A 25,543-nucleotide genomic window follows, 5' to 3' on the forward strand; every position below is an offset into this window, starting at 1 on the left:
CTGCAGGGCAGGGATTCCTCTTATATGGGTGAGTGTTTTACAAGAGGCATTCATTGTGTTCATAAAATATGTATACTTCAGGTTATTTGAATTATATGGGCATGTTGGTTTAATCAAAAACAATGACTTTTGTATTCTATCCACGTTTTAACAAGAGTGATATAGACAAAATGGCGCCAAGTATGTTTTTATTTTGTTGGGGCTGAGGGTTGTTTCAGCAAGGAGTTATGGGAAGAGGTCTTGATGGGGAACTGTATGTACTGTTAATTACACTGTTGTATGACTGTGATCCTGTTCTGGTATAAATACCTTTGCACAGCTGCAATAAAGTCAGTTCTGTTTTACCTGTACATGCAGTCTAAACTCATTGTGTGGGGTAAAGGCTATAATCTCTGCTATAACCACTCGCTACATTTCACCTCCGAATGCTTCTCAGCTGACTTGACATGCCTCTGTGCGCTCCTAGTGGCACCAAGCACTTTGACTCAGCAAGGCGATACCGGATGGTCTGAAAATAGCCTAGGAAATCAAGAAGTAACGGAAGTACTCAGCCACCCGCAGGCCGTTATAGTCACAGTCTGTATATGCTGCCTATACTTTGCAATTCAGATTTGAGTTCACTGCAAATCGCAATTTATTGAATAATCCGAAATATATACACACACACATACACAAATGTGGGTGACTAGACAGCTGGGAGTTGTGCACTTTACCAGCAGCAGCAGCTTGGAGTCTGGTCTGACCAAAGTTCAGTATTTAATAACCATCATCACCTGTTCACAGACTAGTATACAAATGTGCCAGGAGTAGCTGATATTAAATAACACATGAAATCACCAACATTACTATTTAATTTAATAAACATACAGATTAAGATATAATCAAAATTTATGGGCAAAAAGTAAGTCTAGGGTAGATTACATTCAAATGATTCCAAAGTGGTAACTGTATTACAGTATTTATTTTAACAGCCATAGAATTTCCAGACAGAGGACATTCTTAATTCACATTTTAGATCACAAAGACCATCTTGCCAGTGGCTCCGCTGGTTTGTATTATATCTTCATGAGCTTGTGGAGCTTTATCTAATGTATACTCCGGTCCAATCAGTGGTTTTAACCAGCCAGCCTCTATTCCCCCAAAAAGTGCAGCAAACGATTCATTCCTTTCCTCCTACAACAACAAATATAACAAAATGTTAAACAGAGGAAATATTCTGCCACAGACGCTATATCTATCTATGGATAGACCCACAGAACTCCCAGAATTCCTGGAAAATATAACAGCTGTGCACATGTTGGCCATTATTTTATATTTTATTATTAGACTATGCAAAATATCATTACTGTACTTACGGGTAACCTGTACACAATTTATATGTTCCCTTAGTATTGGTCTTCTTATTTTGTACAAAGCTTTCTAGGAGTCAATATACTATTTTTTATTTTAATGAGTTAATCACCATCTACAGCTATTCTGGATTAGAGTATATTATATCCTGAGCCAAAACAGATGTAGGTAGAACTTGGTCTATGGAATGATCAATTACTACATACAGCTGACAGTACCAAGATGAACTGGTATAAATTTTGTTTTGTTTTTAGAGGAAAAATAGTGACAAAGTTCGCTAACGATTTATACCAACCCTCAAATATACAGGCGTGCAACATCCACATAACGATAAGGTACATTTAAAAACCTTCCCTATACAAAGTAGCTCATAACACTATTTTACCAACACTCCCAGAAAGGCATAACAACACCAAAATAGTTTTCTATAAGGATGGGCACTGGTTATTCAGATCCAAAACGTTTGTTAAGCTTCTTGAGATATTTAGCGTGGAACATGGACATTTACTATTATTATTATATAACTATATTATATAGTATACACACTCAGTAAACCATGTTCTATTGTTTCTAAAATACTTGCAGCCAGTAGTAAATGGTTGCTCTTGAATGCTCGTTATTTCCATTCTGCCACATATATGGAATGACAATGCAAGAGGAAGATGTATAAGACAGACACACGGCTACAACATATGGTCTTTATTTTTAGAAAAATGCATTACCTGCAGCAAAAAATCTTTTTAAAAAAATCAATAAATTTATTTGAGACTGATTTATGGGGCATTTTATTCAGTATTTTTATAGCTTTCCTAATGCCAAAAACATGTACCACTATTCTATATGTGGCATCGCCTGTACAAAACAATTCACAGGGTGAGGGGAAAAAATACCCAATTATAGTTCAAGTAACACTACAGTATTAGGAATACAACATGTATTCCTAACACTATAGTGCTGGAGAACCTGTGTACATGTCCATGTCCCCCCGAATAGAGTAAAATGGTGTTTAACTTACCTTTTCTCCATTGCCTCGCTGGTCTCACTGAAGTTGGCCCTGCCTCTATCAATCTTGACAATCTGTCAATCCAATGCTTTCGCATAGGAAAAAACGCAGTGCTGCGCCAATCAATATCATCTTATAGCGATGCATTGAATCAATGTATCTCTATGGGGAGCGTACAGCATATCCACGAAGAGCATGGAGATGCTGAACATACATGCTGCATTGAAATGGGAAGCTTCGCTAGTGGCCATCTGTGTGACTGCCACTAGAGGTGTTACTAGGTAGCAATGTATACACTGCCTTTTATCTGAAAAGGCAACATTTACATTGCTGAGCTAGGAGGGACAGGCTATAGACACCAGAACCACCACATTAAGCTGTAGTGGTTCTTGTGACTATATTGTCCCTTTATTAAATAATTATTATTTTTACATTTTCCTATCTCCTCTCGATGGCTCTGCTCTTATAACAATCCTGTTTAGACGGAATTAATTGCATACTAGGTTTTAGATTTCCTACCAAAACCATTTTCTTTTTTATTTAAAACCATGTTTTAAAGTATACCTTAGATTCACTAAACAGTGAAACTCCAATTATACTGGATTCCTTTAGCATGGTGTCCCGAGGGTTAATCTCGATTGGTCCGCGACTGCCCACAATCTGTTAGAAGGAAAGATTTCATTTAATAATGCAGTATAAAACACAACAAACAAAAAAGAAAAATCTTATTAACTAGTCTGTCGGGAAAATATGTGTTTCTAATCCCTCTGGGGGACCATTTTGGTTTGGGTTTCTTTATTATTATTTTAGAGTAAATATAGAATTAGGGATTTTATTGTTTTACATTATAATTAAAGTAATGAACACTCTTGCCACGTTTATCTTCCGCGTCCATCTCTATCAGTCCTTATAATGGCTTCCGATATAATTGAGAGCTCGATTTAAACTCCTGGTTACATTTTCTGTACATACCTATAGTGTTCTCTACTCCCGTTTCCAAAATTACATGTCCAATTAGAATATACAGGCCATCAAAGTCTCTACACTCAGACAAAGACTATTATTTTTGCTCACAGCCCAATCCTCATATTTTTACTTATTGGAATTAGTTACTGCTGCACCATTTTTATGGAAAGCCATGCTTCACGCTATCAGATATTGCCCTAGTCTCAGACTTTTAAAATAATACCAAAATTATTTAAAAGACACTCCAGGCACCCAGACCACTCCTGCCCATTGGATTGATCTGGTGCCAACTCCCACTACCCTTAACCCTGCAAGTGTAAGTAGTGCAGTTTTTCATAAATTGCACTAATTGCCTAACAGGGTTAAGTCCTCCTCTATTGGCGGTCTATTAGACAGCCACTAGAGGAGCTTCGGGTTCTTATTACACTTTTAGTGTTTTAAGAGATGCTTGACGTCCTCACGCAATGCATGAGGACCTCCAGCGTCGCCGGAATCCCCATAGGAAAGCACTGAATAATGCTTTCCTATGGGGCGGTGTAATGCGTGTGTACAGCCATTGCTGGGCATGCGCTTTAGGTCATCCCCACCGACATCAGCAGAGGAGAGTTGGCGGAGCCTGACCCAGCGCCAAGGGACATCGGCGCTGGATACAGGTAAGTCACTGAAGGGGTTTTAAACCCCTCAGCAACCTGGGATAGGAGGAAGGAGGGAGAGGGGACCTGCAGTGCCAGGAAAACTATTTGTTTTCCAGGCACTGGAGAGTCCCTTTAAGGAAGCATATTAACTATCCAATTAACTCCAATACCTACAACAGTCTACCCTGAGTTTATCTCATACACCCAGAACTCCCTACTCTCTTTCCTGCCTCATTTCGCCTTACACAGCTACCGTATTACATCAAAACATGTATTTAATAATATCAGCAGTTAGATACAGATTATAAACTACCAGAGTGCACAGCTCATTTTGTATAATTATGCTCCACATTCATTAGACACTTCAAGCAGGGTTGAATTCGTCTCTTGTCCTTATCCTAATTTTTCAACAATTGCTAGTATGTTTTGTTAGCCATTAGACTAGTTTGGATATTTATAAATAATATAACAATAAAATTACTTACCACCACTCTGCCGCCGGAAGACAGGAGGCGCAAATCATTGCTGAGATTAACATTGGACAACATTTCCAGTATAACATTAATTCCCTGTCCTCCAGTAGCCTCCTAATAAGAATACAGAGCAATAAGGTACATTTTCGTGCCACATTAAAAGTCAATATCTAAACATTAAAGTGCACATCTTCCTTTATACTTTCTTTTATACTTCCTTTAAGACTTTTACCCATACATTTTCATTTTAAACAAAATGACTAGCAATATGTACAGACTGCACTTTAATCATGTAGTGTGTGATTGAATTCACAGTGAAATTATGAGACCAATGTTTAAAGGTATTAAGTATTACTGTAATCTATTTAGTTTAGGTATCCCTTAACAACTAGAAGAAGAGAACGTACTGATGATCTCGCTCATCTACATTTGTCAGTGTGTCTGGGAGTCACACGGGATGTTTGTTTGAAATCTTACCTGCATGTTTTGGTGCTTGTGTTAGGCGAGGCCTGGAGGCCGATAAGCGGGACTACACTCTGAGCAAACGGTTACATTGCACTGCTCTATTGTTTAACCCCTTAAGGACCAAACTTCTGGAATAAAAGGGAATCATGACATGTCACACATGCCATGTGTCCTTAAGGGGTTAAACCATTGAGTGACATGCAGAACTCACAAAAGCAGCAAAAAGTAGATGATTTCTAGGCAGGAGCTGGCACAGTTCCAATACACCTATCCCAGTGCTGAATTTCTACTTGCCAATGAAAGGACATTTTGAGCCCTGGTATTAATAAGCATCTACCATACTTCTTCCCATTGGATATTGTTTTATTTTATAATTAGATCTCTTTCCTATGGTAATATTGGTTTTAAAACAAATCGTTCTCTTTATGATTGGTAGGTTTCCTGCTTTAATAATAAAATACAGTGGAACCTTGGAACTCGAATTTAATCCGTTCCAGAAGGCTGTTCGAGTTCCGATGTGTTCTGGAACCGAATCAACATTTCCCACAGGAATTAATGAAAATTTGATTAATCCGTTCCAGACATATCATGTACCAGATGTGATCATGTACATGTACATCCAGTACATCCAATCCTTCCTGACAACTGTATCGCCAACATGCAGTTACTACAGTACTTGTGTTCACTTTTACAAAGAAATCTGCCAGCCACCTGAAAGCCTGACGTGGAACAACAGAGTCCCAAAAGATTGCTCAACGGGCACTCACCTCCCTCATGACCCCCAAGTTGCTGCCACTCACGTGGACAGGACACGCCCAGTCATAGTTTCTAGCTGTCAAAAGCTGACCTGGCAGATAGCTCCCCTGCACTTACACAGAGTCCACTGCAGAGAGCGACTGCCACAGCAATGGCAGTGCCCATCAAAAATCCAGACATAAGCAGCTCGTCCACCGTATCCATCAATCTCTCCCGAATACAGCCTGACTACTGATACTCACGTAGAACCAGCAGGTGTCACTGCTTAAGATTACCAACAAGATTACCATAGAGGTGAATGCCGCGTGATGTGTTCAGATACCAAGGATCGTTTGTGTTCCGAGACATTTTTAACGCATAATTTTAGTTAGAATTCCGAATTGTTTGTGAGCGGTAACGTTCGAGTTCCGAGGTTCCACTGTACCTTCTAAATGATAGCTTTCCTGCTTTACAACTACACCTCATTCTATTTATTTATTTTTCTTTACAACATGGTTGCCTTATTGACTCAAGGTGAGTATGGAATTATTGCAAAGAACACACATATCACTGTCAATGTTATTTACTAAAGTAAAGGGTCAGGAACCAAAAGTAAATTCTAGCAATGGTGTATGAATAATTCGAGTTACATTGTCAATACATGTGGTTATGCTTATTTATCTAGGTTCATTTATTAACAGAACATCTCCCTAGTTGTTACCAAGTACACAACGGTTCTAGGTTTTTTTATACCAGGGAAATACCCTAGTTTTAGATAGTCAGGGTTTTGTTGTTTAACTATAAATATCTGGCGATTTCCCTACAAAACAAAGACATAACACTTGACATAATATTTCAGAAACTCAATGTGGGAGTCTTTTTGTAATCATTCTGTATAACATTGCTGCACAGTGGAGAATTGATTGCTTCTTTGTTACCATTATGAAAGGTATCATTACCATCCTAATGAAGTGGACTGAGTGCAGTGTCTCTGTAAAACATTGCCATTAAGTAGGTACGCCAATGTTTAAACACACCCCTAGTGGCAGTCTTCCTGAGAGCCACTAGAGGCGCTGCCACTGTGATTCAAACTCGGCTCTCACACCTCCTATAATGCTTCTCATAGAGAGATTTCATTGGAGGAGTGCGGCAGTGGCTGCACATGCTCTAGGAGTATAAGTGGATTGGACAAAAAGATGACGAGTCAGTGTGATGTTGTGGGATGTTGCAGGGACCTGATCTCTGCCCTTGAAAAAAAGAAAGTAAGTAATATCCTATTTACAAATGGAATTGCAAACATTGCAGAAAGCCTCTTAGGGCTAACATTTCCTGTTAGTGAAAATGTAGCTCTGGCAAGTAAACACATCATGACAATGCATAGCTCTCAGCCTCCAAGTGGAGAATAAATCAGTACCTCAATTTTATCAATATAATCTGTCTCTCTGTGATTGAATGCTTTGTGGGCTCCGTTTTTCAGAATTAAATCAAGTCCCGCTGGAGTACCAGCTGTGCCAAAAACCTTTAGTCCGTATGCTCGGGCGATCTGGCACGCAGCTATTCCCACCTGCAACGTAAAAGGACGATCAGAACTACTGGGAACAGCAGACTGGTACAGAGTATACAAGAAAAGAAACACAACTTTTTATACTGTTTAGTATAGTAAGCATGGACTTGTCTATGTCTTTTATTTCTGAAATAGAGAGAGGGGACATCACAAGTAAGGTGTATTATGGCATTACATACTGAAATGTGGAAATAAACAAATAAATGAAGTCATTAGTATATAACATCTTATGTAGTCTACTTCTTGTTAAATTAAATTTCCCAGAATCCCTTACCAGTACATAGTTGGACAGCTTCCGCAATATCAATACCAAATGTATCCAAGCAGATTGGCAGTGATTGGATGAAAGCCCTGGGCTAAGCCCACCTCCATTGCTTTGAGCCAATCACGTTCTCCCAGGATGGATAAAATGGACAGGATTATCCGAAAATGTAAATTACAGATTACCACTGCGAGGTTTCTGTGTGCCTCATTATCAAATCTCTCTCAAAATGAGAACCGGAGGACAGTGACCAAACCTTAATCAACATAACCAAATGCACTGAGGATATTTGGCTTATAGAGGCCATTTGATTTGTTTAATAAAATTCTGAAAATGTGATGAATTTGTATAATGAATAAAGATGTAGCTGTTACTTACTCCTCCGCTGGCCCCGTGAACCAGGACAACTTCTCCAGGTTTAGCATGGGCTCTAAAACCAAAACAAGCAGGTCATCAACAGACAGATTTTCCCAGTATCAAATATTTTTTAAATATGCAGAATATATTTCTGCCAGACTCAGACCAGGCTCCTGTCCCAGTGAGGCCAAATCTCACTCTTCCCGGCAAAAAAATTACTCCAGGCTTTATTTTATACTTTATGTTTTCAACAAAAGTGGAGACTTAAAAAAAAAAAAAAAATCTGGTTTATTCTACGATTAACGTACACCTCTGGGGAGATCAACACTACAAGTTTACATAAAACACTAAATGGATGGCCTCTTACTAAAGTGGGAGGCTGAATAGACATACGGTATCGTTACATAATGAAGAATAAATTCAAAAGAGAAAAAAAAAAAAAAAAAGAACGTCACTCTTCAAAAATTCCGTGGTGTCATTTTTTTAGTGCATAGCAGGCGGCACACAAATTTAAATGTTTTAGCTCACACAGAAGATCCTTTAAAAAGATTTGTGAGTGAGCCGAAATGTTGTGTGAATTCTGCTATGAAATAAATAATACGCAAGTACGTGATTTTTGGAGAGTGCCGAATTATGCATTTTTATGTGTAACATTACAAGTTTACATTACTTTTTTTCCTTGTTTGAGCCTCAGGTTGTGTTAGCAAGTATAAAACACATTATTTAGATTTTAGCTTTAGATTAGAATGCTTTACTAACTTAGGTTCAAAAGATTAGATGGGAGGAACCAACAGGGCTGGCATATTTAAGGAACATCTCATTGAAGAGAAAGAAAATATTTTTTTAAGGGACACGCCAAGCATCAAAACCACAACATTATGTAATCATGGATGCCCCGTACGGGGGTATTGGTGTAAGCAGGAGATGGAGCGGAGCACAATTTGGAATGGGGGGAGGAGGAGTACATAAGCATACATCACGTTTCTGAAACACACAGCAAAAATGGAATGTGTATATATAAAAAGTGAAGAAATCGTGAATACCACAAACTTTTAAAGACGAAAAAAAGACGAAAAATAGACGAAATGATAAGGCTCACAGTGCAAAGCCCAGTGTCTCCTTTTGCAAATGGTATGATTTTATGTGTTAAATTGCATTGATGGTTTCATAACATGACCCAAAATGAGACACAGGCCCAGCAAAAGAAAGCTCAAATGGACAGAAACCTGATTTGGTCCTGTAACACCTCAAAAACCAGGCAAAGGTGTACACATAGATATTGCTTTACTCAGAAGTATATCTTAGCACTATTTGTCAGGATATTTATATCGGCAGACATTTTGTGCTATGATAGAAATTAAAAGTATATATTGCCTGAGTCACTCAGAACAGAGCAGACTCCATTTTGGATTTTCAGGATAACAACGACACAAAATTTCTATCCTTTCTGTAACACTAGCCACTGAGCCTGAGCTAAGGAATGCATAATATAAACAAGCCAAGTGATAAGCAATGAAGCAGGGGGATGGAATGCTCTGTTTAAATGTTAATGGAATAGAAATAATTCTAAACACAGACATTAGTGACAGAGAAGACAAGTAATTAATATTAGTTTCTAAATTGTACAAGGTCCCATTGTAAGTAAGGGTGAAATTGAGTTTACAGCTGTCAATTTTAGAAATTACGATCAAAGTCGTTGCCACAAAGACTGAGGCAAACGCTTTGAACTGACAGTAAATTTAAGTTATGATGGTCATTTTATATAAGCCAAATGACATCAAAATCGTCATCTGGAAAAGTTAACTCTTTCCTGGATAGGAAGGTTAAGTGAGGCGAGACTGTCCTCTATGGACCAAATACCTAAATTGCAATCTGCAGGTTGACCACACCTTCAGTTTCCTATTGACCTTATCAACTTATGACGTACAGAGACTCTAGCCCTTTAAAAGTTAGGACAAAGGGAAGAGAGAGGTTAGTTGGAGTTGGAGAAGTTTGGGCTTTCAGATTCGGACATGCAGAGAGATCCATGACAGATATTCACTCTGGGACTAATACTCAAGAAACACTCCTTGACACTTAATTTTTACTATTACTTACATACCTCCATACAACCAATCATACACGCATTCAAGTTCCTGGGACTACCTACTCGTCTGATGAGAATATCTACTTAACTGGTAATTATGCTGGTTTTATTTAATTAAAGGGACACTATAGTCACCTGAACAACTTTAGCGCAATGAAGCAGTTTTGGTATATAGAACATGCCCCTGCAGCCTCACTGCTCAATCCTCTGCCATTTAGGAGTTAAATCCCTTTGTTTATGAGCTCTAGTCACACCTTCCTGCATGTGACTTGCACAGCCTTCCATAAACACTTCCTGTAAAGAGAGCCCTATTTAGGCTTTCTTTATTGCAAGTTCTGTTTAATTAAGATTTTCTTATCTCCTGCTATGTCTGCTATGTTAATAACTTGCTAGACCCTGCAAGAGCCTCCTGTATGTGATTCAAGTTCAATTTAGAGATTGAGATACAATTATTTAAGGTAAATTACATCTGTTTGAAAGTTAAACCAGTATTTTTTTCATGCAGGCTCTGTCAATCATAGCCAGGGGAGGTGTGGCTAGGGCTGCATAAACAGAAACAAAGTGATTTAACTCCTAAATGACAGTGAATTGAGCAGTGAAATTGCAGGGGAATGATCTATACACTAAAACTGCTTTATTTAGCTAAAGTAATTTAGGTGACTATAGTGTTCCTTTAATCTAAATTAATAAAAAAATCTAATAGCATGATATATGACTGGATAAATCACGGTCAGATTTCAATATTTAGAAATCTTCGTTAACTAAAAAATATATAGTTATAAACATTCCATTCTGCAGGTGGAATTTAGAATAATGATATATTAAGAAGAAGACAACAAACGATGAAAAATGTAACTAGTCTCAGTATAGAAATAGTCCTGGGACTAGCCACATCGCCTGGAAGTATGTATAGCAATGCAGTGTAGTAAAGACCTGGCTACCACATTTATAGTAAATACTATTAGAGACAAACTATCCAAAAAATCAAACAAAAGTATATACAGGTGGTACTAATAATTATATGCCAACCACAGAGAATAAATGTAGGGATGTAAATACAACGTATATAGTCAGAACCCAAACCTAATAAGCTTTAATATAATTTGCTATACAGGGATGGGTAGCATCAAATAACTATATCCCAGTCATAATTCCTTCTGGGGAGTGTCTAGTATTGTAATCTTGTCAGAACCCAATATAGAGCTGCCTTAGGTCCAAATGCCCAAGAGATAATAATAATAATAGAACCCCATCAATATAAATTGGTGAGTATTCATATATGGGGCTCAAATATACAGAAACAGTTCTATAGAAATAAAAAATAAATATAAATAAACGTCAGAGAGAGGCATATTTATTTTTTATTTCTATAGAATTGTTTATGTATATTTGAGCCCCATATATGAATACTCACCAATTTCGATTGATGGGGTTCTATTATTATTATTATTATTATCTCTTGGGCATTTGGACCTAAGGCAGCTCTATATTGGGTTCTGACAAGATTACAATACTAGACACTCCCCAGAAGGAATTATGACTGGGATATAGTCATTTGATGCTACCCATCCCTATATAGCAAATTATATTAAAGCTTATATTTAGGTTTGGGTTCTGACTATATACGTTTTATTTACATCCCTACATTTATTCTATGTGGTTGGCATAGAATTATTAGTACCACCTGTATATACTTTTGTTTGATTTTTTGGATAGTTTGTCTATAGTAGTATTTACTATAAATGTGGTAGCCAGGTCTTTACTACACTGCATTGCTATACATACTTCCAGGCGATGTGGCTAGTCCCAGGACTATTTCTATACTGAGACTAGTTAAATGTTTCATCGTTTGTTGTCTTTTGTTTAATCTGGGGTTAAGCCCCTATTGAAATTACCTGGAGTCTCTTATCGGTACACAAATCCCTGTGTTATACCAGTCACTATCCCCCTTTTTCTCCTGGGGTAGTTTGTACAGGTATTTACACAGAGTCTTAGAATTTTCTTAGTTTTTTCTAATTATATATTAATGTGATATTATCACGTGTTAGCATACCATTGTTTTTATCCAGGTGTATTGATTTGCTCTAAATAAGATAAGATATCTTTATAGGCAAATTAAAATTCGGCTTATAGAATCTGATAGATTATTCTTATTGGATGGTTCCAGGAAATGATTAATGAGCTAGTTTAAATGTTATTTTAATTGAAAATTACATGAAAATATGATATATTATGCCTAGGAGGATCTAGCCAGCATTGAAAGGGTTACTCAGTTGATCTGTTAGCCAAGGTTTTACGACTTTTCGCTGGGCTGTGTGAAGTTTTGCTTTTTCTGTCTGCGAAGTACCCTCATAAATCTAAAGTCTTGACAGTTGATGCTGTAGCTTTGTACTGTGTATAGCCATTACCATTGCATACTTATGTTATACTAAATATTCACTGATTATTATCATGCATGCTGCCTAATATTATTATTATTTTATTTGTCACAATAAATTATATCTATTTTTATAACAAATTGTGATTATATTTGTATGGAATACATTTCACTTACATGATAACGATCTCTAAGATCTAAGAGAATTGAAATAGTGGGCAATTCTCGACTGTTTAATATTATCATCCCATAAATCATCCCATAAAAAAAATCCATGTTGTGTGTGAAATCCCCACAATGTGCAGTTTAGTTAATTAAACCCTGGGTTTTGTTTTTAAGCATATGAAATGGATGATTAAAGTTTTTCAAGAATGCCAGAAATCCACCTTAGCCCTTTGCACTCTACTCGTGCTCTCTTGGCAAACGATAAACCTTATTAGACTTTGTGCAAGTTAATAACAGCCAGTTGTATTACTCTTGTCCTCCTCACTGGGAAGGTTTCCTGCAACTTTAAAGGAACACTCCGGCACCATAACACCTTCACATAACACACACACACACTGCATCCACTACACAAACACTGTATCCACTATACACATTATATACACACACTGCATCCACTATACACATTATATACACACACTGCATCCACTACACAAACACTGTATCCACTGTACACATTATACACACACACACTGCATCCACTACACAAACACTGTATCCACTATACACATTATACACACACACACTGCATCCACTACACAAACACTGTATCCACTATACACATTATATACACACACTGCATCCACTATACACATTATATACACACACTGCATCCACTACACAAACACTGTATCCACTATACACATTATATACACACACACTGCATCCACTACACAAACACTGTATCCACTATACACATTATACACACACACACTGCATCCACTACACAAACACTGTATCCACTATACACATTATACACACACACACTGCATCCACTACACAAACACTGTATCCACTATACACATTATATACACACACTGCATCCACTATACACATTATATACACACACTGCATCCACTACACAAACACTGTATCCACTATACACATTATACACACACACACTGCATCCACTACACAAACACTGTATCCACTATACACATTATACACACACACTGCATCCACTACACGCGCACACACTGCACCCTTGTAGGCCGACTAGGGGACCCAGACCTTGATGGTGTAAAGGGCCCCCAAATTTCCGATGGCAGCCCTGTGCAGGACTATGTCTAATAAGAAAGCTGCTTTGTCAAAAAGAGGAGTTGTTGCCGGGGAGGAGATGTTTGCAGGCAAAAACCTGCAAAACGTTATTTCCAGTTTTAACAAAACTAGATATTTCAACGTGGACAAAAATACAGATTGATAGTTGGTTATCAACCCAAATATTCGTACATCCCTAGGCAGCTTACCACAGCAGCAGAGGGAGATGTTAAGAATCTTTGTATTATTGATTGTTGAAATGTTGACAAATTTTTTTTTACAATTCTTCTTCTTAAGATTATTTCAAAATAATAAAAAAACATTTGAAAATAATCCTTGTATAAGATACTCTGCATTGATTTGTGTGTTATAAAACAGATATAAACATTCTTTTAGAATTTACTTGTGACAGAGTGCTCGGTAGGCAGTCAGGTATGGCACAGATAAGGCTGCCCCTTGCTTGAAGTTCAGCTGGTCAGGCAGAGGATAGACTGTAGAAGTTGAACACAGAGTGTATTCTGCATAGCCGCCTGTGATTGTGCTTGTGGCGAATACACGATCACCATTCTGGTAAAATTAAAAAGAAGAAACCACCATATAATTCAGTATTTCACAAATTTCCAGTGTTGGAAATTACACATGGACGCTATACTGTCGAGCCGCGGAGGATAAATATGTAATATTGTTGCTGATGAAGCTAACAAATAAAACTTATATAGACACATTCGCTTGCAGTTCTGCAGAGTTTTTTTTATTCCCAACAATGTAAATAAATAAATAAAAATGTGAACCCCCCTCTCCCCACCAACAACATGAACACAAAAACTGATCATTTTTGTTTAAAATAAATTGGTAAAATTATTTTTCCACTCCTTGTTAATGTAAGTGCATGACATCTCAAACAACTGCCAAATACACACACACAGTTTCCCAGTAACATAAAAAACACAATATATAATACTTAAATTAAATAATTTTGTACCTTGAATGACGTCACCTTCTTCCCAACTTCTTCAACAACTCCCGCAATATCGGTTCCTGGTGTGTACGGCAAAGTTGGCTTTCTTGCATACACTCCAGCTCGGATATATGTCTCTACGGGATTTATGCCACAAGCACGAACTCGTATTAATACCTTATTTAATGGAAAGACAACATTGAACAGAAAAACATTTAAAATAATAATATACCAAATAACGATGTTACAGATAGGAAAACAGTGTTGTAAAATACAAATAAATTATATTTCTGAATATTTATTTATTACTGGTAATTATAAAGCGCCAACATATTCTGCAGCGCTGTACAATTAGGGGAGAACGTACAATATACACAGACATACAAAAGGTAGAGAGGGCCCTGCCTGTAAGATGAGATCTAGCCATTAAAGCTCTTTTATACAAAGTGCTTAATATGTAAGACTTTTCCCCATATTGTTTAGAATCCTTACACATACCTATTATCCCACATCCACAGAGAGAGAGGGAGAGAGAGATACAATGGGTACCCAGACCACTTCATCTCATTGAAGTGGTCTGGGTGCGCTGTGCCTGTCCCCTTAACCGTTCAATCTGAAACATTTCAGAGAAACTGCAATGGTTTTATTGCAGGATTAAGACTGCCTCTGGTGGCTGTCTACCAGACATCAACTGAATGTGCTTCCTGCTGTTTAACAGAGTTTGACGCCATGAAATGATACTGGATGCCCTTACGCTTTGCATGAGGACGTCCAGTGTCTTTAAATCCCCCATATGAAACCATTGAATCAATGCTTTCCCATGGGGAAGGCCCATAATTTTGGTGTCCTGAATTCCGAAAAAGACTATTAAAATTTAGACCATGGTACAAAAAAGGGGATTATTAACAGAATTCTGAATTGTAAAATATCCAAATTTTTGTCTACAAATCGAGAATCGTTCCAGATCATCTATTTTTGTTATTCTAATTTAAATTCTACATTAATTCAGAGTTTAGAAATTAAATCCATAACATGAGTTAGTAAACCCTTGTATTTAGTGCAGTCCCGTACAGAATGCAAATGTGCTGAGTAAAATGTTGCAGTAACATATTAACACTGAGTAAATACATGGTTGTTAAATATTTTCTACCTGATCCTCTCCTGGTGAAGGGATCGGAGCATCTGTACAGAGTTTTAGGACTTCAGGATTCCCAAATTCAAATACTCGAATAGCACGCATCAACCTGTTCACAGAGGTCATTTTAATCTATTCAAATGAGAAATAAAGAGTTTTAATAAAATTAATGTTAACGGGAATTATAAAATGTGATCATAAAATGTACAGTTTCTTAAAGGTTGATAATGACCTATTTATTCCCTGTTATCCATTCTAGAATATAAATATCAGGAGGCTGGCGATGCAAGATTAAAAAAAAAAAATATGTACAAAAAAAAAACAAAACAACAACAACAACAACAAAAAAATCCACATTCTCAGCTTGGAGTGAAGAGATGGATTCTTCACTCCAAGAATGATTTTAAGAATTTATTTAAGTTTACTGGTTAGCTGATAAATTTTATGCTAACTGGGCATCAAACTCTCAACACCAAACATCAGAATCACCTTAAAGGGACACTGGCACATTGTAGGATTTTAAAATTTGTAAATGTTTTCTTATCCAGTACATTTAACAAATATTTGTGTTTGAAGTGTAAATAATAAAATTAAAGAGGCCCTACCACTTTGCAGGTTTTGCTTTTGTATTAATCCTTTTTTGTCCCTCTAATTCTCCATGTTTTTATGTAATTATATGAAAAAAACAAAAAGAAACCAGGGACTACTTTTTCTCATGGCGAGTGTGATCTTCTGCAAATTTTGGCAACGGGTGGAGAATAATCAAAAGTTTAATTTCAGTTGCTAAGCTAGTTTGCCCCAAATTCATCAGTCAAAAGAATCCCACAGAAGGGCAAACTGCAGACATCAGGGACACAGGCGCAAGGATGAAAAGATAATTACAGATAAATAAAGGCAGGTCGCTAAATGGAAAGTACAAGATACAAGGGGCATAAGGAAAAAAATACAAATATATATATATATGATAGAACCACTTAATATGTAGAAATCCAACCACTGGTTTAAACGCACTGTTGTAGTTATGGTGCAAGGAGTCCCGTAGTGAAACCATTTTCCATCAGTTTTACTTTTTCCTTCTAGTCTTTTATATATTGCCAAAGTGTTTTATTTAGGTACCTCCTCTAGGAAGGGATAAGCAAATTATAAATAAGGTTTTACTTTAATCCAGTGTAGTGGAAAGCTCTGTCTCATACACCAGCCTTTCATTGGACCATTTAACCAGAGTGGAGGAAAAAGAAGAAGAGAGAGGGCGGAAGGAAAAAAATCACAGTATAAAAAATGTGCTAAAATATGTGAATCCATGCCATGACAATCTGCAAAAAATAATTACTGTTAATGTATAAGCACCATATTAGAATAAAAGATATGCAAAAACATATAATAAGAGGAGCATCAACACGCACTAAATCTGCCCCCTTTATAATTATAGCAGTCAGAGAGAGGGGTAGCTGCATTCAGTAAATCTGCCCCCTTTATAATTATAGCAGTCAGAGAGAGGGGTAGCTGCCCCTTTATAGAAATAGCAGCTACAGGCAGTACAGTTACACCCTTCTTTAGAGAGGTATACTGTATTTACAAAGTATATTCTGTAAATGTTACCATTTTATAAGTTGCACATTTGTATATGCAAACTCAGTCCCTCTGTACATACACTATTCTGGTCCTTAGTAATCATACATTGAGGAAGAGATACATGCAATACATAAATAAAATTATAGAGCAATTCCTTCTTTTTACCTTCTCCACGCTGTCACAGTCAGTCTCCAGCTTATCTATCACTGCCAGAGGAAAGTTCAGTATATGCACAGCATACCATGTGACCACAAAGGAAGGCTCAGTAGCCATCTTAGATTAGGGCAAAGCTGCCAAGAGTTTACTTGGTAAATTATGTTCAGAATGATTGTCTTGTGCACATTGGCCATTGAAAGAAAGCAAGGTGCTGGCATGATACTAAGAATTAGTCAACTTTTTTAATTTTTATTCCAAGAAGGTTATGAAACCACACTAAAAATGCCTGCCGAGGACTCACAGGGTCTTTACATGGAACTTGGCGTGTTGCAGGGATTCGAAACCCAAAGGGGGTTATTCATTAAACAATGAATTATTGTGAAATTATTGTGGAATTACAATATTCTGTGTAAAATAGCCAAACTGTGAGTGTAGTGTGATTTTTTTTTTTCATGCAGGCTGTGTCAATCAGAGTCAGGTGAGATGTGGCCAGTTGTGTATTTTGGATCTGTGCTGACCTAGGCATGACGGAACTCGGCCCTCTAATTTACATTTGTCCTCCCCCTCTTCCTGTTAAAGTATAACACACACACACTGGTACACTGACATACACACACACTGATTTGACACAATCTGACAGACACACACGATCACTGACTCACTCACAGACACACGCTGACATATACACACAATGACGCAGACACACACTCACTCACTGACACACACACACACATTCACTGACAGACACACACATACTGACAGACACACAATCACTCAAACAGGCTCCCTCACAGACACACACACACAGGCGCCCTAACAGAAACACACAATCACTCAGACACACAGGCTCCCTCACAGACACACACTGACAGACATACTCACTCTCACTCACGGACATAAACATTCACTCACAGACACACACAATCACTCAGACACACACTGACAGACATACACTCACTCACAGACACACACTGACAGCCAGACACACACACACACACACACTGACAGCCCGACAGACACACATTCCCGTATGGGTGCGAGCAGCGGACAGGAGAAGGTCACGGGCAGAGTGGAGAGACCAAGAAGGGGCATACCTAGGGATCTGTGAAGAGATAAGAGGGGCTAGAATTATTCCGTGCTTTATAGGTAAGGGTTAGCACTGTGAATTGACTCCTATAGAAAACAGGAAGTCAATGTAAGGACTGACAGAGGGGTGAGGTGTGAGAGGAAAATCAGTCTGGGCAGCATTAATAAAATGTAGTAGCTCTGTCTCCCATAGTAATAAGAGAGGGGCAGTTAAATGATTTACTTTTGACATGGGCAAAACCCAGATAAGTTCTTGGTCAGAGTAATAGAAACACAGGGCATGGACCTGCAAAGCATTCTCAACACGTGACTGCAAGGACATGCAGGGCATTCTGATCACGTGACTGCAAGAACATAAACCCACTGGGTATTCCGATCACGTGACTTCCAGAATGAAGGTTCAGCAGCCATCTTGGATTCTGGTAGAAACTAATTAAGGAGTTCCCCCCCTAAAAACTATCATCGAAACCTTAATTTTGCTTCCTCCTCCCTTATTAATGATAGCGAGGTCACCGCATTTAAAGTACAAAACGTAAAATCCACCGATAGGTTAGAGTTTGGTCCCTTTGAGTCTCCGTAGAAAAAAATGGCTGCGCCCATGGGCAGGTGGAACACATGAACTCAGAGCCATAACGATCCGTGTGCGATCGGTCTTTAATTTTCTATCGTATCGCTCGTGGATGGACTCACACACTACCTCTGCACCACGGGGGTCGGCCCCCGAAAACCACTCCTCCATGGAGACCCCAGGGGCCCCTGAGGACCACTCCCCCGGGGCCCCTGGTAACTCCTACTCCATGGAGACCCCGGGGGCCCCTGATGAACACTCCCCCGGGGCCCCTGGTTACCCCTACTCCATGGAGACCCCGGGGGCCCCTGATATCCCATCCTCCATGGAGACCCCCGGGGACTCGGGGGATCCGTTCTCACGGTGGAAGTTGCTGGCCTTACGCAAGGTGGATGTTAGTAAGAAAGGAAGCGTGGATCCAGATATCGCAGACACCGTGCGATTCATCAACCTGCGAGATTCTTACTTTACCACCAGCTCATGCTCGGGCAGAATTATCCTGCTGGACGAGGTGACCTTCCCTGCAGCCCCAGTAAACTGTGTACCCCACTTATCTGGCATCGCACCCCTATAGCCTCTGTACCCCACTGACCTGGCATAGCACCCCTATACTCTCTGTACCCCACTGACCTGGCATAGCACCCCTATACTCTATGTAACCCACTGATCTGGCATCGCACCCCTATACTCTCTGTACCCCACTGACTTGGCATCGCACCCCTATACTCTCTGTACCCCACTGATCTGGCATCTCACCCCTATACCCTCTGTACCCCACTGACTTGGCATCTCACCCCTATACTCTCTGTACCCCACTGACTTGGCATCGCACCGCATACTCTCTGTACCCCACTGACTTGGCATCGCACCCCTATACTCTCTGTACCCCACTGACTTGGCATCGCACCCCTGTACTCTCTGTACCCCACTGACTTGGCATCGCACCCCTATACTCTCTGTACCCCACTGACTTGGCATCGCACCCCTATACTCTCTGTACCCCACTGACTTGGCATCGCACCCCTATACTCTCTGTACCCCACTGACTTGGTATCGCACCCCTATACTCTCTGTTCCCCACTGACCTGGCATCGCACCCTTATACTCTCTGTACCCCGCTGACCGGGCATTGCAGCCCTATACTGTGTACCCCACTATCCTGGCCCCTCACCCCAATAATCTTTGTACCCCACTCACCAGGCAATTCACCCCCTTAATCTCTACGTCACTCACATTGCACCACTCCACAATAATCTCTGTACCCCAATGACCTGGCCCTGCACCCCCACTAATCCCTGTATACTGCTGACCTGGCCCTGCACCCCCAGTCATATCTGTATTTACACCCTGCTCCACTTACCTAGCCCTACAATACTAATAACTTCTGCATCCCACTGACAAGGCTTTGTACCCCTGAAGATCTAAATAGCCCACTGACCTGATCTTGTACCTTAAAATAAATGTACCCCCATTGATCTGACCAGTAACCCACTGACCAGTTCCTATATGCTTATTTACTATGCAACTCTGGTTACTAGTCCTCTACCCTACATACTATTATCAGCCTTATTGACCACACCATTTACACTCGGTTGTTTAGGCAATCCTAAATACTCACCCTGTAACCCAATCTCTTATAGGTACATCTACTGACTTACCCTGTATGCTCAATTTCTTGTATAACCAAAGTTATACACCTTTTACTGCCATTTACTTAAGAATACTCCTTTATTTCTGTAATTACACTTACTGATCATTTACCCATTATTGTTTGTTCCCTGACATAGCTTTGTATACATGACTGCTTCTATAATTTGTCTAGATAATGGACTCGAGTCCAGAATAGTTTATGTAATGGGGATTATATGGGTAATGGTAAAAGTCTTTTCATTCCACTGCCACTTTCTTTATCTCTTAGAACCCTGATATTTCTACAATACAGAAAAAGAACTGTTCCTGGCTGTTTGTAACCCATCAACTCTGTAAGACTGAAGATGTGGTGAGTCTTGTAATACAGTAACGCCCTCAAATCTCATGATTTAATAGTAAGTGGTGGAAGCAATTTTATTACCAATAGTTTTTAGAGCTTTTACTAATACCAACTTGTTTGCAGGTGGAAGGTCTTCAGAAGGCTGTCGGCAATGCCGTTCTGAAGTTTGAACCGTTTGTTCTTCACGTCCAGTGTCGTTCGTTGGAAGATGCACAGCTCCTAGTAAGATGCTCACCCTGCTTTCATTCCAGTAATTTATAACAGAATGGCCAGAATTTCAAGCCTAAAACTAAAGGGAGTTGTAAGGTAAGTAAATTAAATCCTTATTTACCTTACAACTACCATTAAGTAGATTATCTAGTTACAAACTGATTTTATACTTTTTTTTTTTTTAATTCATTATATAAGTAATGCATTATGAGTCTTGCAAAAAGCTACATATTGGTAAGTGTCCCTTGGTGCACTCCAGATGTAGGCAGACCACTCGCACCTCAGGATGAGACACTGTAGTCATTAAGTGTCTTATTCTGGACCTATGAGAAGTGATATTGTCCCATAAACCTTTTTGTTCAGCAGAAATTCATGGGAAATATTTATTTTACACCCACCTACAGTTCCATTCATCACATAGGTCGAGTGGAAGTGCTTTTTTAAAGGAAGCATGCAAACCACAGCTGCATTCCATTTTATGTACCCCTGGGTTCACTATATGGCAAACACTCTTAAGAGATGAATGCGGCTTACAGTGGAATAATACAAAGTGCTTACTGACCCTTTCATCATGACGGCTCCTAAACCTGGACCCTTTTTTTCTACAGATTTATATTTTCTTGAAATTCAGTTGGCTTTTAAATATCTCCCACACTAGAGAAGAATATGTGTTTTAAATTCAGCTTATAAAGCTAGCTGCCAGTTGTTATCCAAGGTGAATAGCATATTGTGCTAAGAATGTCCTTGTCTTTTCTAATTGGTTATAGAAAGTTACAAATGCACTACCATTTTCAGCAGCTACTTCTAGGCCCATAAAGTATTGCTTTTCAAAGGTTTATGGGATAAACATAGACTGCCATGGTAAGGGACACCAAGACTGGCCGTTGCTTATCAGAGCACAGCTCCCTGCATGAACTGGCAACCTGGGGATCAAATGCGTAAATATTATGCATTTGTTTTTTTTTTGTTTGTTTTTTTTTAAATCCGTGCTTTATTTAGTTTATTTTGGAGTGCATTGTGTATGAATGTTTATACTCCAGCATGGAGTGTCCCTTTAGCACAGGTTGTAACTGCAGCAAAAAAATCTTGTTGAATCCTTTTTTTTTTTTTCCTATTCCTGTGTGATTGACGGCATACAGGAACAGGCTGTGCCCTCAGTCATTCTCTGGATTTTTGTTCTAAGGGCATTTTTTTCTTTTTATTAGAATTGCATGATTCTGCTGCAGACAATATTTCAATTTCATTAAAAAGCAGAAACTGCTAGTTGATGTGAATTATAAAAAAACAAAACAAAGTGCAGTATGACCTTATACTGTATCAATGCCTTCTTGTGTATAGTTGCGTGGAGTAATCGTGTAACTCTCTCTCTTTCAGCACAGTGTGTCAATAAATTCTGGATTTAGAAATTCTGGAATCACTGTTGGCAAGAAAGGCAGGATTATTATGGTGAGTGCCTTGTTTTACTGTTAGCAATATTCCATCTGAACCTGTCTTTGCACATTTTGTTCTCAAGGAATATATCACTTTTTGTATTGGCACAAAATGCTGTGGACTACATCTCCCCGTATGCTGTGCCAGCATTATGGAAGATGTAGTCCACAGCATCTGGGGTACCCAAGATTGCCTATACCTTGTGTAGAAGAGAAATCTGTACATAACTGGGTGCAAGATCACCAACACTTATTTGTGTCACCATAAGTGAAATTATCCTCTGACATTGTTTGTTTATAGAACAGTCAATAAAACCTGAGCTTCATGCCATTACAGCACGTGTTGTGACTTTATTAGTGTGAGAATTAGAGATGTGCCGAACTGTCTGCCGGCGAACAATAGCGTGTTCGCGTTGGGCGAACATATGTGATTTCCGGTCCGCCCCCTATACGTCATCATTGAGTAAACTTTGACCCGGAACCTCACAGTCAGCAGACACATTCCAGCCAATCAGCAGTAGACCCTCCCTCCCCGGATGTGTCTGCTGACTGTGAGGTTCCGGGTCAAAGTTTACTCAATGATGATGTATAGGGGGCGGACCGGAAATCGCATATGTTCGCCCAACGCGATCACTAGTGAGAATATATAGTGGAAAAGCCACTAGTGCCTATCTCTGCTAAGCTCTGCACAATAATCCAGGCCTATTGATTCTTGCAATGTATGAATAATTATTGAGAATTAGTCACCACCTGTAAAAGACCAATTTTCTTCACATGTTGAAAAACAAAATGGCCCCCAGAAATGTGTATATAATCTGTCCTCCTCCAGAGGTCAAAGAGCAGGATGACTACACTTGATAGAATAAACTATATTTATCTCATTTAGACTGCTAACTAATACATTAGGATAGCGTCACTTGAGATTGAACTAGTTAATAGGGCAGAGGTATTAGCAGTAGAAAGAGTGCTCATGCCATTATACAGAACACTGGTGAGACCTCACTTGGAGTATTGTACGCAGTACTGGAGACCGTATCTTCAGAAGGATATTGATACCTTAGAGAGAGTTCAGAGAAGGGCTACTAAACTGGTTCATGGATTGCAGGATAAAACTTACCAGGAAAGGTTAAAGGATCTTAACATGTATAGCTTGGAGGAAAGACGAGACAGGGGGGATATGATAGAAACATTTAAATACATAAAGGGAATCAACACAGTAAAGGAGGAGACTATATTTAAAAGAAGAAACCACTACCACAACCAGAGGACATAGTCTTAAATTAGGGGGACAAAGGTTTAAAAATAATATCAGGAAGTATTATTTTACTGAGAGGGTAGTGGATGCATGGAATAGCCTTCCAGCTGAAGTGGTAGAGGTTAACACAGTAAAGGAGTTTAAGCATGCGTGGGGTAGGCATAAGGCTATCCTAACTATAAGATAAGGCCAGGGACTAATGAAAGTATTTTAAAAAATTAGGCAGACTAGATGGGCCGAATGGTTCTTATCTGCCGTCACATTCTATGTTTCTAAATTAACCCTATATGTACAAAGCTTTTAAAAATGTATTTCAAGCTGAATGGAAGAGATTGACCTGAGTGAAATTATATCCAAATGAATATAAAGTGGCACAAGAATGTACAGTATGCAGGTTTATTTTTCTTCAAGTTTGTCCGTGTGAATGTGATATCTATGTTCTCTAATGTGCATCATTTGATAATTTATTTGTTGGGTTTCTTAAAGGCTGTCCGAAGCACCCATTGTTTGGAAGTCCCACTGTGCTTTAAAGGGAAGTGTTTGGTTAGTAATGAATATATTACACATGTTGTCCAAACTGCAAATCAAAAGATGGAAGAAAATTTTCGTAGAATTGCAAGGTTGGTAAGCTTAAATATTATTGTAGCTATTTTTTGCCCCCTGGTGGTGCTAGTATACTTATTTTGCATGTCATTTTATGTGAATTAACTTGGTTAATGTGGGACATAATATTCCCCTAACGAACATTTAAGTTTTTTTTTTTTTTTTTTAATTGTGCTTGAGTTTGACCGTAAGAACTATTTATTTATTTTTTTTTTTTTTAAGGATTCTGTTTGCACTTGCCCTCTAATAAAACCATCTTTAATCTTGTACACACAGGTTTCACAGTAGCCTTGTACATGCATTACAAAATAAAGAGAATACAAGCAACTGCGAGATGCCACCTGCAAGCTCAGTATACACACGCCGCAGGAGGAGGAACAAAGCAGAGAACCGCAAATCAGACTGTTCCTCAAATGTAGAGGAGGAATGTGACGATCCTGAGGAATTGATAACACTCTATGATGCCTGTTGAAAAAACACCAGGACTAATACTTTTGACATCCTGAAACACGTTCACTCTGCAAAAAATAAATGCGTATATATTTACAACTATATATATAACCAAACACCTAAATGGGACCGTGTTTAATCCTACAAATGTTAATACAGCAAAACTGAAGACTGAATTTTTATTTATATTCTTGTGGACCTTCGTCAAATCATTGCTAAAAATCCAATATACCTGGATTGTCAATAACAAGACCCCTTAGTGCCACATGTTCTTGCTTTAGCGAATGTGTAAATATAATTTTCAATACAGAATGCTGCAGTGCCATTGACTGCAAAACATAAAATATTTCTTTTGATATCATCTCCATCTCAACATGTGTTTCTTTTCTTTCAATTTTACTCCCAAATGATTAATGTTTCAGTGCTGGTTTACCTTGTCATTCACTAATCCAAAACAGATTTTCAAAACGGTTTCCAGGACACTCAGCCGTCATTGCTAACATCACATAGGATCTGGACAGCCGTAACATCAGAACAAGCATTGCATGCAGAGGAACGGGAACCTATTAGAACTATTTAAGTGATGTTATCATGCGT

The 25,543-nt window shown here is 38.7% G+C and overlaps 2 protein-coding genes across 2 annotated transcripts; one reads left to right on the forward strand and one right to left on the reverse strand.

Moving 5' to 3' along the window:
• Positions 1–616: 616 nt before the first annotated feature.
• On the reverse strand, positions 617–17,470 carry CRYZ (crystallin zeta). The gene is made up of 9 exons (XM_063427228.1): positions 17,364–17,470; positions 15,642–15,758; positions 14,516–14,668; positions 13,937–14,100; positions 7,832–7,883; positions 7,042–7,191; positions 4,440–4,541; positions 2,918–3,013; positions 617–1,173 (listed from the first exon to the last, which is right to left on the reverse strand). The coding sequence occupies exons 2-9, from the start codon at positions 15,750–15,752 to the stop codon at positions 1,012–1,014; spliced, it is 990 nt and encodes a 329-aa protein (XP_063283298.1). The 5' UTR covers positions 15,753–15,758; positions 17,364–17,470; the 3' UTR covers positions 617–1,011.
• Positions 17,471–19,026: 1,556 nt separating this feature from the next.
• Positions 19,027–25,130, forward strand: TYW3 (tRNA-yW synthesizing protein 3 homolog). The gene is made up of 6 exons (XM_063427229.1): positions 19,027–19,519; positions 20,927–21,007; positions 21,122–21,220; positions 22,583–22,654; positions 24,380–24,513; positions 24,773–25,130. The coding sequence occupies exons 1-6, from the start codon at positions 19,121–19,123 to the stop codon at positions 24,966–24,968; spliced, it is 981 nt and encodes a 326-aa protein (XP_063283299.1). The 5' UTR covers positions 19,027–19,120; the 3' UTR covers positions 24,969–25,130.
• The last annotated feature ends 413 nt before the right edge of the window (positions 25,131–25,543 follow it).

Source organism: Pelobates fuscus, chromosome 7, assembly GCF_036172605.1.
Source record: "Pelobates fuscus isolate aPelFus1 chromosome 7, aPelFus1.pri, whole genome shotgun sequence".
In the NCBI taxonomy this organism is placed as follows: Eukaryota; Metazoa; Chordata; class Amphibia; order Anura; family Pelobatidae; genus Pelobates; species Pelobates fuscus.

What these genes read in the sequence shown, in the direction of transcription:
- CRYZ (XM_063427228.1), bottom strand. Translation starts at nt 15,752, where the DNA reads ATGACCTCTGTGAACAGGTTGATGCGTGCTATTCGAGTATTTGAATTT. An exon ending in TTCACGGGGCCAGCGGAGGA is followed by an intron (nt 7,192 to 7,831) that starts GTAAGTAACAGC and finishes TTTACGTTGCAG; the next exon opens with GTGGGAATAGCTGCGTGCCA. An exon ending in CTTCCGGCGGCAGAGTGGTG is followed by an intron (nt 3,014 to 4,439) that starts GTAAGTAATTTT and finishes TCCTTCTAACAG; the next exon opens with ATTGTGGGCAGTCGCGGACC.
- TYW3 (XM_063427229.1), top strand. Translation starts at nt 19,121, where the DNA reads ATGGACTCACACACTACCTCTGCACCACGGGGGTCGGCCCCCGAAAAC. An exon ending in GAATTATCCTGCTGGACGAG is followed by an intron (nt 19,520 to 20,926) that starts GTGACCTTCCCT and finishes TTTATCTCTTAG; the next exon opens with AACCCTGATATTTCTACAAT. An exon ending in AATTTTCGTAGAATTGCAAG is followed by an intron (nt 24,514 to 24,772) that starts GTTGGTAAGCTT and finishes TTGTACACACAG; the next exon opens with GTTTCACAGTAGCCTTGTAC.